Source organism: Setaria viridis, chromosome 4 (genome assembly GCF_005286985.2).
Source record: "Setaria viridis chromosome 4, Setaria_viridis_v4.0, whole genome shotgun sequence".
Taxonomy (NCBI): Eukaryota; Viridiplantae; Streptophyta; class Magnoliopsida; order Poales; family Poaceae; genus Setaria; species Setaria viridis.
Window position 1 is genome coordinate 26,493,678 of NC_048266.2, and position 12,960 is coordinate 26,506,637.

The 12,960-nt window shown below is 47.4% G+C and overlaps 1 protein-coding gene across 1 annotated transcript; it reads left to right on the top strand.

Moving 5' to 3' along the window:
- Nucleotides 1-4,383: 4,383 nt before the first annotated feature.
- On the top strand, nucleotides 4,384-6,822 carry LOC117851460 (pentatricopeptide repeat-containing protein At4g21065). Its single transcript, XM_034733282.2, has one exon. It carries the CDS (start codon nucleotides 4,477-4,479, stop codon nucleotides 6,394-6,396), a length of 1,920 nt encoding a protein of 639 aa, XP_034589173.1. The 5' UTR covers nucleotides 4,384-4,476; the 3' UTR covers nucleotides 6,397-6,822.
- Nucleotides 6,823-12,960: the final 6,138 nt, after the last annotated feature.

Genomic DNA, 12,960 nt, shown 5'->3' on the forward strand with positions numbered 1-12,960 from the left:
TCACTGCCGATTGTCGCGGGTCCACATAAGGGATTTGTGCAGCCTAAAATAAGATGAGTCAGTATGAGTATGGCAATCGGTAGAATGAGACAACAAGTTTACCTGCATAACCTCCACCAGTAATGATGCGGCGGCCGCCCCAGCTTGCGTGATGATTTGAGTATCCACTTCTCCAGCAGCTGGAAGGGGCAATACGGCCAAAGTTCCTGCCGATGTGGTCATAGGAGGGTCGGCCGATTCTATACGGGTTCGTACTCGGTGACTGGTCTTCTTTGTGATCTTCTTCCGCACCTGCTTCGATCGGCCGGCAATCACATCCACGGAAGGAGCATCATAGCCGATAAGGGGAAAGATGGTGTATGGGTGATGATCCTCTATCGGCCGACCACTCCGACTGTGTGTTGGGGGAACACGATTTTCAGACTGGAATAACAGCAAGATGTTAGTATACATATTTAAATGCATTAATAAAGGAATGAAGATCGGTTAGGGGAAAATACCTCGGCATTCGGATCGATGTTGGCTGGACCCAAGAGGTTGCAGTACGTTGATGCGGAGGCGCAGAACAGGTACTGTTTCCATTCGGCCCACCATAACTTGAATTGTTGGACAGCAAAGGGAGCTACTATCCAGTCATTCAGATCTATGGTGCTAGAGTCTGGTATCCGATCTCGCAGCCGACTGTAGTCGAGGCCCTTGGTGAGCTCATCTCTGAACTTTGCTCGGCCGATGAAGTATGCCTGAATCGACAGTTGACCCACGCCGAATTGCCGTGCTGCAACAGAAGGATTGTAGAATTCATATGTAGGGGCATCTTTTCCTGAGAAGAAGTTGGCCGGTAAGATCCCTGGTTTATTTAACTCATCTGTTAGATCTTCGTCGAATCGGCCGGTGATTGAGTCAAAACAAGGAGGGAGTTCGAAGATTGAGTCATCTCTCTGATAAGGGAACCAGACGGTTACATCTTCATTAAAGCCGTTGTAGAAGCATCGGAAGTATTCAGCCACCTTGGTCGCAGAATACGAGCAACCAGAGAAGGCCGATGCCGCTTCGCCAAAAGACATACACCGGCGTCGGACAGTAAGGTTCTCTTCCGATTCGACGCTGGGGAAAGTCATATTTTCCACTCGCTGCTGAGAGATGTCGCTCATATACAAGTTCAGCCACAAGTTAATGAACCACCAGGGCCCACCTGGGTTTCCAATCGGCTCCCCTTGGGATAACTTGATACCGATCTGATGAAGCATGTGGTAGACTGCTCCCAGTAAGTGCTTTCCGAGAGGAACCGAAGTCCCTATTGATAGTGCTTCGGCCAGAGCTTGAGTGTTGGTAGATGGACCAGCTGCTCTCCCACAGAAGAAGTGCTTCTCTAGCCACATCATCAGGAAGGCCGTATACTCTCTGTTCTCGACAGATCCGGCCCTTTTGTTGTATCTAATGAAGCCTTTCCACCCGCCGATTCCCCTTGTGTCCAGCCGATGTGATGTTGCGGCTATAAGGTGGAAAGGAGTGTCAGGGGAAGTGATGTCCAGGCCGGTCAGCAAGACTACATCGGCCAATGTGGGGGTCATGGGTCCGTGTCCAAACAAGAATGCGTTGAGAGCATCAGACCAAAAGTAAGAAGCTGCCATCACTAACGGCTCATTCCGTTCCATTTGGGACAAGGATAGGTCGATGCATTGGCCAATTTTGAGCTCGTCCCATTGGAGCTTCTTAGAGGTGGCTATCCGCTGGTACCATTCCCTCCAACCAGGAGTTTCATTCGGCCAAGACCTAAAGGTACCCGACCAGTGATCTAGGTCCATGGTTGATTGTTTGAAGGGGATCCTATGGGTTTCAAGTTGATCAGGTCGGTTGGATCTGGGTTCCCCATGGGCCCAAGGCAGATAAGGCCGAGGCTTTCTGTAAGGCGAACGGTGATGCGATGCCTAACTGCCTAAAAAGGAAAAGGGGGTGCGAGGGTGAAAAATAGATCTAAGGTAAATGCACTACTGATAAGGGAAGGTTTCGGTAATAACCTCCGGGATGAAGCTCCTCGTAATCGGCGGAGTCGCCGGTGCAGCTGCAGATGATGGAGCCGCTAATGGGATCTCGGATGAGGCCTCAGCTTTTGCCGGTGGAGCTCCTTCTTCCGTCAATGGAGTCGCCGCTGTCGCTACTGAAATCTCCATCGAAGGCGCCATTTCTGGAGCTTCGCGCGTTTGCGAGGTGCCTGAAGGTGCCGCCATTGGAGAAGTAGGAGAGAATGCGAAGGGAAGGAGGCGCTGGAGAATTGGAGGATTGAGGAAAGTGTTGGAGGAAGAAGAGAGGTTGTGCGCCGGAGAAGAAGGACGTGAGCTCGTAAGGAGTACGGGATGCGCTGATATTTAAAGAAGGTCTGAGAAGGGGTAAAAGCGGAATTTTTACCGCGCCGGCGTTTCGAGTTTTTCGGGAGTAGTGGTTGTCGTGGGCGCCCGTTTTGAAAAGATTGCAATCATCAGGTTGGAGACCGCGAAACGGAAGGATGTTTTCGTGGCGTCTGTTTCGGATGGGAAGTTGAAAAGAATTTCGATGTAAAGACTATGTTTTACTCCGAAACTGGGGGCATGTGTTGACGCCAGATTTTGACACAAGTAAAATCGGCGTAATGAGAAGAAGAGATTGAAAGATGCGGCGAGATACAAGGGTGATGATTGAAAATTGGCCGATTGGTGCTACAGTCAAGGATCGGCCAAATGATGCTACAATCGAGGATCGGCCGATTGATCCTTGGAGTTCCGCCTCGCCCGACCCCTGAGGCTTGGGATCGGACGCGCCCGACCCCCAAGGGAGGATCTCCGCCTCGCCCGACCCCTGAGGCTTGGGATCGGACGTGCCCGACCCCCAAGGGAGGATCTCCGCCTCGCCCGACCCCTGAGGCTTGGGATCGGACGCGCCCGACCCCCAAGGGAGGACCTCCGCCTCGCCGACCCCTGAGGTTTGGGATCGGACGCGCCATCTCCGCCTCGTCCGACCTTAGTCCCCAGGGTCGGGATGAGTCTGAACCCTCGACGTGTGGGTCCTGATCGGTTGCCCCTATGCCAAGGAGATGATTAGCCGATTAGGAGGTTGGAATAGTTGGGCCGATGTGGGCTTAAAAAAGATTATGAAGATGAAGAAAGGGTCAGCCCATGAAGCGTGTGAAAATAGTACGAATCGTACTTGTAAATATTTGTTTTCTGTTTAGATTTAGGGATAGAGTTCTAGTCGGATAAGAGGTTTTTCTGTTTAGATTTAGGGAAAGAGTTCTAGTCGGATAAGGAGTCATCTGTACGGGGCTATAAATAGCCACCTTTGTAGATCTGTAATCAACAATCAACTCAATACAACAAACTACTTTTTCCTCGTACTTACTTTCAAGCAGGCGACTTCGTCAACACTTTTTCCCCTTTTCCACGAGTTTGTACGGATTGGCGGGGCTGCATCAACTTGACCTCCGGCTGATCTTGTAAGTTCCGTTTATCGAGTAATTTCTAAGCTTTAACTTCGGGCGCATCGCTGTCGTTTCGTTTAGATTTATTCACCAGTTATCGATATTTACTAGAATTCTAGGTTTTACCTGTTGTTCTAGTTTTATCACCAATTATCCAGCTTGGAAATAGAACTTTCGGCTTTCTTATATTTTGTTACTCAATTTATCGCTTTCCACATAGCCGATTTAGATCTATTTCTAGTGTTGCTACTGTAGCGTTGTTTACATTACTCTGGTAGTTTTCTTTACAAACGTTGCTTGGTAATCGGTTGTCCCATAGCCGATCTCGTTATTACTGCAAATCGGCCGATTCGCTGATAAGCTTTTCTCAAGATCGGAACTTTAGCCGATCGCAACCCTAGGAACTGATACGTTTATTTCCTTGCCAATCAACAGGTCAGATTGGCTGGCACGCCGCGCGAACCGTACCAGGGCGATCACCTGAACAGGAGCGAAGCAGATTCTTCCGGGTCGTGTGTCCGACGCTGGGAATACGATCAGTAATTTCTAGCGCCAACAACTCCAATGGCCGTTTTGTTTGTCAAAAAATAGTGCTTGGTTTCTTCAGCCTGTTTGGTACCACGAATTTATTTTTCGAGAACTAATGCAGTTAAAAGCATATTTGAATATTCTATTAATTATTAATCTTTCTATTGACAATCTTGCGCAAAATCATGCCATTTGGCACAACTTTCTTCTTAATCTGTGAAAGAGCTGCATAAAGTCAGCGCCAAACGGTGTCGCTAGGCTTTAGCTTTCCCATTGTGGATGGGTGTTTGTTTTCTAAAAATAACACAGTTAAAGTTCTTGCAAATTTAATCAAATCTCGACCAAATTCAAATCAGCGGTTTAGAGACGTGTGTTTTTTTACCATCCACTGCACAAAATCAGCTCTGGTCATTGAAGTGGCAGCATGCGAGTGGACTGCAGGGTACTTTGGTGTGGAGGAACCACGAACCATCGACCGCCGTCGGCGCGGCCGGACGATGCTGCCCTCCGCCTTCTCAAAATCAACAACCTCGCCGTCTCCCGCCCGCCTCCGCCACCTCCTCCCCGCCTCTTCCCTCCACACGACCACCCATCTCCGGCTCGCATCCATTGGCGCACCCTCTCCATCCCCACCTCCAGCACCAAGCCCCTCCCTCCTTCCCCCGTGTCCATTTCCTTCGTACAACCACTACGCCACCAACCTCCGATCCTGCGTCCTCTCCAGAGCCGTCCGGCCCGGCCGGCAGCTCCACGCGAGGCTCCTCGTTTCCGGCCTCGGCCTCAACCCGGCCCTCGCCACCAGGCTCGTCGACCTCTACGCCTCCTGCGGCCATGTGTCCCACGCGCGGCGCCTGTTCGACGGAATGCCCCAGCAGCGGAACGTGTTCCTGTGGAACGTGCTCATCCGCGCCTACGCGCGGGACGGGCCCCGCGAGGCGGCCATCGAGATGTACCGCGCGATGCTGGCCCACGGCAGCGTGGAGCCAGACAACTTCACGTACCCGCCGGTGCTCAAGGCGTGCGCCGCGCTCCTGGACCTGGCCGCCGGCCGGGAGGTGCACGAGCGCGTGGCGCGCACGCGGTGGGCGGCGGACGTGTTCGTGCGCGCGGGGCTCGTCGACATGTACGCCAAGTGTGGGTGCGTGGACGAGGCCCGGGCTGTGTTCGACGGAACCGCTGTGAGGGATGCCGTGGTGTGGAACTCGATGATCGCGGCATGCGGGCAGAACGGGCGGCCAGTGGAGGCGCTTGCTCTGTGCCGTGACATGGCGGCAGAAGGCATTGGGCCGACTATTGCTACTCTGGTCAGCGCAATATCTGCTGCAGCTGATGCGGCAGCCCTGCCCAGAGGGAGGGAGCTTCATGGGTATGGTTGGAGGAGAGGATTTGGGTTACAGGACAAGCTGAAAACTTCCCTTCTGGACATGTATGCCAAGAGCGGTTTGGTCAGGGTGGCACGTGTTGTCTTTGAGCAACTCGTGCACAGAGATCTTGTTTCTTGGAATTCCATGATATGTGGATATGGGATGCATGGCCATGCTGATGAAGCGCTTGCACTGTTCAGCAAAATGAGGAGTGAGGCTCAAGTGATGCCTGACAATATCACTTTTGTTGGGGTTCTATCCGCTTGTAACAATGGAGGGATGGCAAAAGAAGCAAAAGAATTATTTGATCTGATGGTGAGTGTGTATTCCATCAAGCCAACAGTGCAGCATTACACTTGCCTTGTAGATGTTCTGGGTCACTCTGGTAAATTCAAAGAAGCTTCTGATCTCATCAGTAGGATGTTGGTGGAACCAGATTCAGGGATATGGGGTGCACTGCTTAATGGTTGTAAGATCCACAAAAATGTTGAGCTAGCTGAATTAGCCCTGCAAAAATTGATGGAACTGGAGCCTGAAGATGCTGGTAATTATGTTCTTCTATCAAATATATATGCTCAGTCTGGGAAATGGGAAGAAGCTGCAAGGGTGAGGAAGCTGATGAGCAATAGAGGCTTGAAGAAGATAATTGCTTGTAGCTGGATCGAATTGAAAGGAAAATCTCACGGGTTTCTTGTTGATGATGCTTCTCATCCTCGATCAGATGAAATATATGCAGAGTTGGAGAGATTGGAAGGTCTCATGAGTCAAGCAGGCTATGTGCCTGACACCACGCCAGTTTTCCATAATGTGGAAGATGATGAAAAGAGGAACATGGTGAGGGGCCACAGCGAAAGGTTGGCCATTTCATTTGGACTCATTAGTACACCCCCTGGGACAAAGCTACTTGTGACAAAGAATCTTCGAGTTTGTGAGGACTGTCATGTTGTCATGAAGCTGATTTCACAGATTGTGCAGCGTGAAATCATCATAAGAGATGTTAACCGCTACCATCACTTTGTAAATGGTGAATGCTCCTGTAAAGACCATTGGTAACATACACAAGAGGCTACAGAACACTATCTATTTCACAGGCATCATAGTTGTCTTCCATGGCAGAAGGTAAAAATGTTAGAAGGATAATCTTATTTGAAACAAGACTGGTGAACCATGGAAACTTGAACTTCAATATTTCTCTTGAGAACAATATGGTGCAATTTGCATTATCTATGCAAGCAGAGTTTTGAGTGCGATGCATGGCAAGTTTGTAAACATCCTGCTGCAGTGCTGCTCATTAGATGTTGTGGAGAAAGCTTTAGGCAATTGATTCCTTTTTCCTAATGAACTTTAAGTCTCATCTTATATACATACAATGAGAGCTGACGCTCATGGTGCCAGACGGTTGTACTTGAACGCACCACAAATTTTTACAGGGTTGAGTAACCCATTTTGGTGATAGTGTTTTTGTATTTCTTCTAAGTATATTCTAATATAGGCATACACTGAACAGAATCATTGTTAAAGGTCACCAAAAAGAGGGCCAGCTTAGAGAGATGCCACTAATTGGGAACTTTGGCTAACACCACTACCAAGTAAACTTGTTCAGTGTTCTGTCTTAGAATTATCTACAATTACCATTTGGATCCTTACAAGTGATGGCAAAAATTGTGTGCCTTGTGTTGACGCAAAATCCTGGCGGTGGTGGACCCTGCATCAGCACATGAGGACCTGGGAGATCTGCTTAACTCCAGTGCAGAATCCAAATCGGCGTGCGTGGTGTGCGCGGGCGTGCCAGTCAGTTTGACCATTCAACTGACAAGGAGATGATAAGGAGATGATAGTTATTGTGAAGTCCGAGGCAACCGGCCGATCAGGCCGATATAATCTTGGCACAGTAGCGATAATGGTGCAACAAAATAAATCATGACAAATATATCGGCTGTGAAGCCGATTCCAGTACCTTGATGAATGTGAGTGATTCATCAGCCATCCAGCCGATTTAATATAATTTACAATAAATATCGGCCAGACGGCCGATAGAAAACAGGATGTTGTTGAGTTGTTGCCCCGCCATAGCTAGAGCCACAAGCCGATGAGATCTAAACTAACATCACCACCAATATCTTTAGGTGAAACCACAGCGATGCGCCCGGTAGTTGCAGTCTAGAAATATTTAGCAGGACATTAATCTGAACCCCGCTAGCCGATGATCCAATCACAACGGAACTTACTCCCAACAACACTCGAAGGATGGCCAAGATCAAGATGCAACAGGCTATTAAAAATAGATCTATCGTCTATTCCGACAGAATTAATAATAATTAATATGTCGTAAACGGCAAGACGATAGAACAGATAAATATCAGCCGATGCAAGCTTAATCAAGGCGGGATAACTGGTGAATACCGTAGATCGAGACAGAAGCGATGCGCCGTAAGTCAAAGATCCAAGATACTCGATAACTGGTAGATGAAACTAGACGAAACCACAGCGATACGCCCGGTGGTTAAAGCCTAGAACACCTGGTGACGGAACTTGCAGCTCGCCGGAGATCGAGGTCGATGCAGCCCAACTTGCTAGAAGGAACTCGTCGAGAAGCTACATTACTCCTACTCCTAATGCAATGGCGTGAAGCCGAAAAGGTAAATAAAAGATAGATGTGTTGTATATTGGTCGTGTGATTATTCTTTACAATGGCCACGTCCCTTTATATTTATAGGGCGGACGTTGGCATCTAGCCACGCACAAGGCAAGTCACGTACACAATCTTTTCTAATAAAAAACTCTATCTCTAACTAACCCAACTCTATCTCTAAAATATTTTATTCTATAAAACAACCTCCCGTACATGCACAGATCGGCCGCATGCATAATTATTCTGGAAGCCTCCCACGCTTGGCATGCAAAGTGCACCAGAATCCATGTTGTATATTCTAATCATTTTTATCCATACGTGCTGGCCTTTCCTTTGTATCATCCTTGCCTCTCCTTGCCGATTAATCCAATGAAGCCGATTTGGACTCCGTGCCCATATGCACGCATGCTAGCTTCTTATTGTTGTATGTGACTCCAATTATCTTGTACTCCGAATTTATAGGATTGGTCAAAATCCGGTGTCAACACAGGCCCCCCCAGTTTCGGAGTATGAATGCTTCATGTTCCGAAACTAATTATAGAAGTCTGATACTTGTCTTCAGAGCTAATGACGTCTGATTGCAATATTCAAAGCCACGTCGACTCCTCTTCAAATATAAAGGATACCATCGGCATTGCCGGCAGTAGAAACAACAGATCAGTCTGTTGACACCAAAACTTGGTGCAGTAACCAGCAAGCTTTTGTTGTCAACACAGCCCCCCAGTTTCGAAGTATGAATATTTCATGCTTCAAAATTAATATCCAATAAATTCTATAAGCAGCCGATACTATTTTTCTTGAACCAATCAGCCGATGCAATTTTCTTTATTTGCCAAGCAGTCAATCGGCCGATACTATTTTTTTTATTTCAATCAGTCGATGCAATTTTTATTTCATCGGACTTGCCATCAGCCAGTAGTACTATCGGCTGAAACAAAAACCCCATTGGCTGAAATACAAATCCATCGGCTACTATCCTTGCCGATACTTGCTTTCTCTTAAAAAAAAATATTGTTACTGATCCTCTTACTCCATCGGCCAAAATATAGCAAGCAACGCCATCGGCTGAGACAAAAACTACGGCTGAAATATATGAAATAGTATTATCGGCTGATGCAATTTTCAATCGCCGACGTAACTTTTTTATTTCTTCTTTCATATATCCCTTTGCCCATCGGCTGAAGTTTCTATCGGCCGGTCTTCTTCTCTGTTTTTTTAATTTATTTGTTGCCCATCGGCGAGACTTCCATCGGCTGGCTTCTCTCTCTGTCCATCGGCCGGAGCTTCTCCTATCGGCTGCTCTCCCTTTTTTTTTTTTCCATCGGCCCACTGCTTTCACTCGTTCCTTTGCCCATCGGCCGACTGCCTCCTCCTTTTTTTTTATCTGTTCTTTTCCCAATCGGCTGAACTAATTTTCCATCGGCCGATGCCACGCTTTTTTTTTTCTTTCAATTCCAACTGGCTGACGCTAATCGGCCGATGCCTCTCTCTGTTTTTTTTTCTTTTAATTCCAACAGGCTGACGCTAATCGGCCGATGCCTCTCTCTGTTTTTTTTCTAATTCCAACTGACTGATGCTAATCGGCCGATGTCTTTCTCTACGATCGGCCGTTGTTTTTTTTCTTAATCAGCTGATACAACTCCAATCGGCCGATCCCATTTTCCATCAGCCGATGCAATTTCCAATCGGCCGATCCCTTTTAATTCTTCCAATCAGCCGATACAGCTGCCGATGCACTTTTTTATTTCTCTCTTGGCCACCCGCTAGAGCTTTTCCAATCGGCTAAAAAAAATGTTGCATCAGCTGAAAAATACTTCTATCGGCTGAAAAAAAAGTTCCATTGGCTAAAAAATAATTCCATCGGCCACTATGCTTGCCGATTATATTCCATCGGCCGATGCTTTGTTTCCTTTGGCTGATAAAAAAAAACAAAACTTCATCAGCTATTATGTGCCCAGCCGATACTTGTTTCCTCTAAACTGGCCGATATATAACATCAGTAAGGAATGATGGTGTCGATGTTGTATCGGTTTCCTCCGTAATTAATCTAGCATCAAATTTATCTATACAATGTGCAGCCGATTAAAATTAAGATCATCTCTCTGTACCATCGGCTCTTCTGGTTGGAATATTATATTGATTTGAATTAACTCCAACACGCCAATGCCGATGAACTTGATACAGCTGCTAAAGATGCTTTTTTATTGAATAAAAATGTGAGCCTTATAACCGTGTCCCACTGGGCGTGCCAAAATGTGTTGACGCAAAATCCTGGCGGTGGTGGACCCTGCATCAGCACATGAGGACCTGGGAGATCTGCTTAACTCCAGTGCAGAATCCAAATCGGCGTGCGTGGTGTGCGCGGGCGTGCCAGTCAGTTTGACCATTCAACTGACAAGGAGATGATAAGGAGATGATAGTTATTGTGAAGTCCGAGGCAACCGGCCGATCAGGCCGATATAATCTTGGCACAGTAGCGATAATGGTGCAACAAAATAAATCATGACAAATATATCGGCTGTGAAGCCGATTCCAGTACCTTGATGAATGTGAGTGATTCATCAGCCATCCAGCCGATTTAATATAATTTACAATAAATATCGGCCAGACGGCCGATAGAAAACAGGATGTTGTTGAGTTGTTGCCCCGCCATAGCTAGAGCCACAAGCCGATGAGATCTAAACTAACATCACCACCAATATCTTTAGGTGAAACCACAGCGATGCGCCCGGTAGTTGCAGTCTAGAAATATTTAGCAGGACATTAATCTGAACCCCGCTAGCCGATGATCCAATCACAACGGAACTTACTCCCAACAACACTCGAAGGATGGCCAAGATCAAGATGCAACAGGCTATTAAAAATAGATCTATCGTCTATTCCGACAGAATTAATAATAATTAATATGTCGTAAACGGCAAGACGATAGAACAGATAAATATCAGCCGATGCAAGCTTAATCAAGGCGGGATAACTGGTGAATACCGTAGATCGAGACAGAAGCGATGCGCCGTAAGTCAAAGATCCAAGATACTCGATAACTGGTAGATGAAACTAGACGAAACCACAGCGATACGCCCGGTGGTTAAAGCCTAGAACACCTGGTGACGGAACTTGCAGCTCGCCGGAGATCGAGGTCGATGCAGCCCAGCTTGCTAGAAGGAACTCGTCGAGAAGCTACATTACTCCTACTCCTAATGCAATGGCGTGAAGCCGAAAAGGTAAATAAAAGATAGATGTGTTGTATATTGATCGTGTGATTATTCTTTACAATGGCCACGTCCCTTTATATTTATAGGGCGGACGTTGGTTACTGCACCAAGTTTTGGTGTCAACACCTTGACACTTTTTTTACCAGCTTGCCTTCATTATTTGTTATGTAATTATATTTTTTTTCTCAGCGATGATGTAAACAGTTAACATTTTTGCTTTCCGTTTTATCCTGTCAATATGTGGATCTGGTTCTTTCTGCTTGCTCTATTTTATCATTTTTGTGACGCTGCAACATCATGATTTAAAATTCTAAATATTCTGAGATTTACAGCTACCTATGACATTTGTAATCTGACTGATTGTATGACTGGTTGTAGTTTGTTATGGCACTGATGAAGAGCTGCTGGCTATGTTCTTATTAATCCGAAATTACAGTGACATGTCAACATGTTGAAGGCATGGGCAATTGGGCATGGCATGGCTGCCGGCAAATGGCATGGGCAGTTAAAAGCTAATACCTCATTTGCTCTGCCAACTATTCTCGTGGTTCAACTTGGTTGGCCTAAATTTCGACTAGTTCAGCAGAGCAAAATATCAAACCTCTTAGAAACAAAGGCCTTCTGAATCCATCTCTAAGCTATTGACAGTGTAGGAGGATATCAGTATAGTAGGGAATCCCTCAATGTCTGGATGTGTTGCCCTCTTTTGATGTTGCAAAAACATCGGTGCCATGGTGGCCCTTCTGTCTTTCAAAGTCGAGTATGTTCAAGTCTTGAACGTTGTCTTGGTACATTGTATAAGTCCTTACTATGTCAGAAAGCTTTTGTCCAAATCTTAATATCTTTAGTTAACAGTTGCAAACTAGTCTATGGTGGAAGGAAGGGAGAGGCATCGTACGAATAGTTAGGCTGATTGGACTTGGACATGCTAAGCATTTATTTTAGGAAATACTCCCTCCATTTCAAATTGTAGGTCATTTTGGCTTTTTTAGTTTCTATGCACCTAACTATAGTGTGTATCTAGATACATACAAACACCTATGAACCTAGAAAAGTCACCACAACCTACAATTTAGAACATAGGGAGTATGGTCCTATTTAGATCCATTCATCTAAACTTTAGCCAGGGGTGCTTGATCTACTAGCTAAATGCTACTCATTACCATACTACCCTCCTTCCTCTCATCTTATCCTCAAGCTAATCCCTCGACCTTCACGCTGGCAGGCGACGGCTGCTAGAGGGCAGCGGCGCCTGCAGCGGCCTCGGCGCGGCGTTCAGCCAGGCCCCCCTCCCCCCCCCCCCCCTCGCCGCTTGGGAGCAACGTAGCGGCCCCCCGGCAGCGGAGGTGGATGTGGCCGGCGGTGCGGGTGGTGAAGACGCGGCGCCCAACGACGACGAGGGAGGGGGCGCATCGCGGGCGTCGGGTCCCCGTGGCGCGACCCGGCCGCCGCACGGGAGAAGCCTCGCCCCCTTCCTCCTTCCTCCTCTCCCTATGCAATGAGCTCCTCGGCGGAGCCGGGTAAGGACGGCGGAGGGTGGTGGTGGCGGGAGCCGTCGGAGCCAGAGGAGGAAGGTGGCGCGGGGGCAAGCAAAGGAGAGGAGGTACGGTTAGGGTTCGGGGATAGCTGTGGCGGAACCGCCCAAATTAACCTGACTAAACTGCATTGAAGTCGCCTGACACGCGATTATGCACTTTAAGCAAGTCAACCTGGTCGACCGTCGGATTTCATCCGATGAACCACCTAAACAGGATCGAGAAGCATCGCTCACAC

Bases quoted from the DNA above. Each gene is read 5' to 3' on its own strand.
- LOC117851460 (XM_034733282.2), top strand. From the start codon at position 4,477: ATGCTGCCCTCCGCCTTCTCAAAATCAACAACCTCGCCGTCTCCCGCC.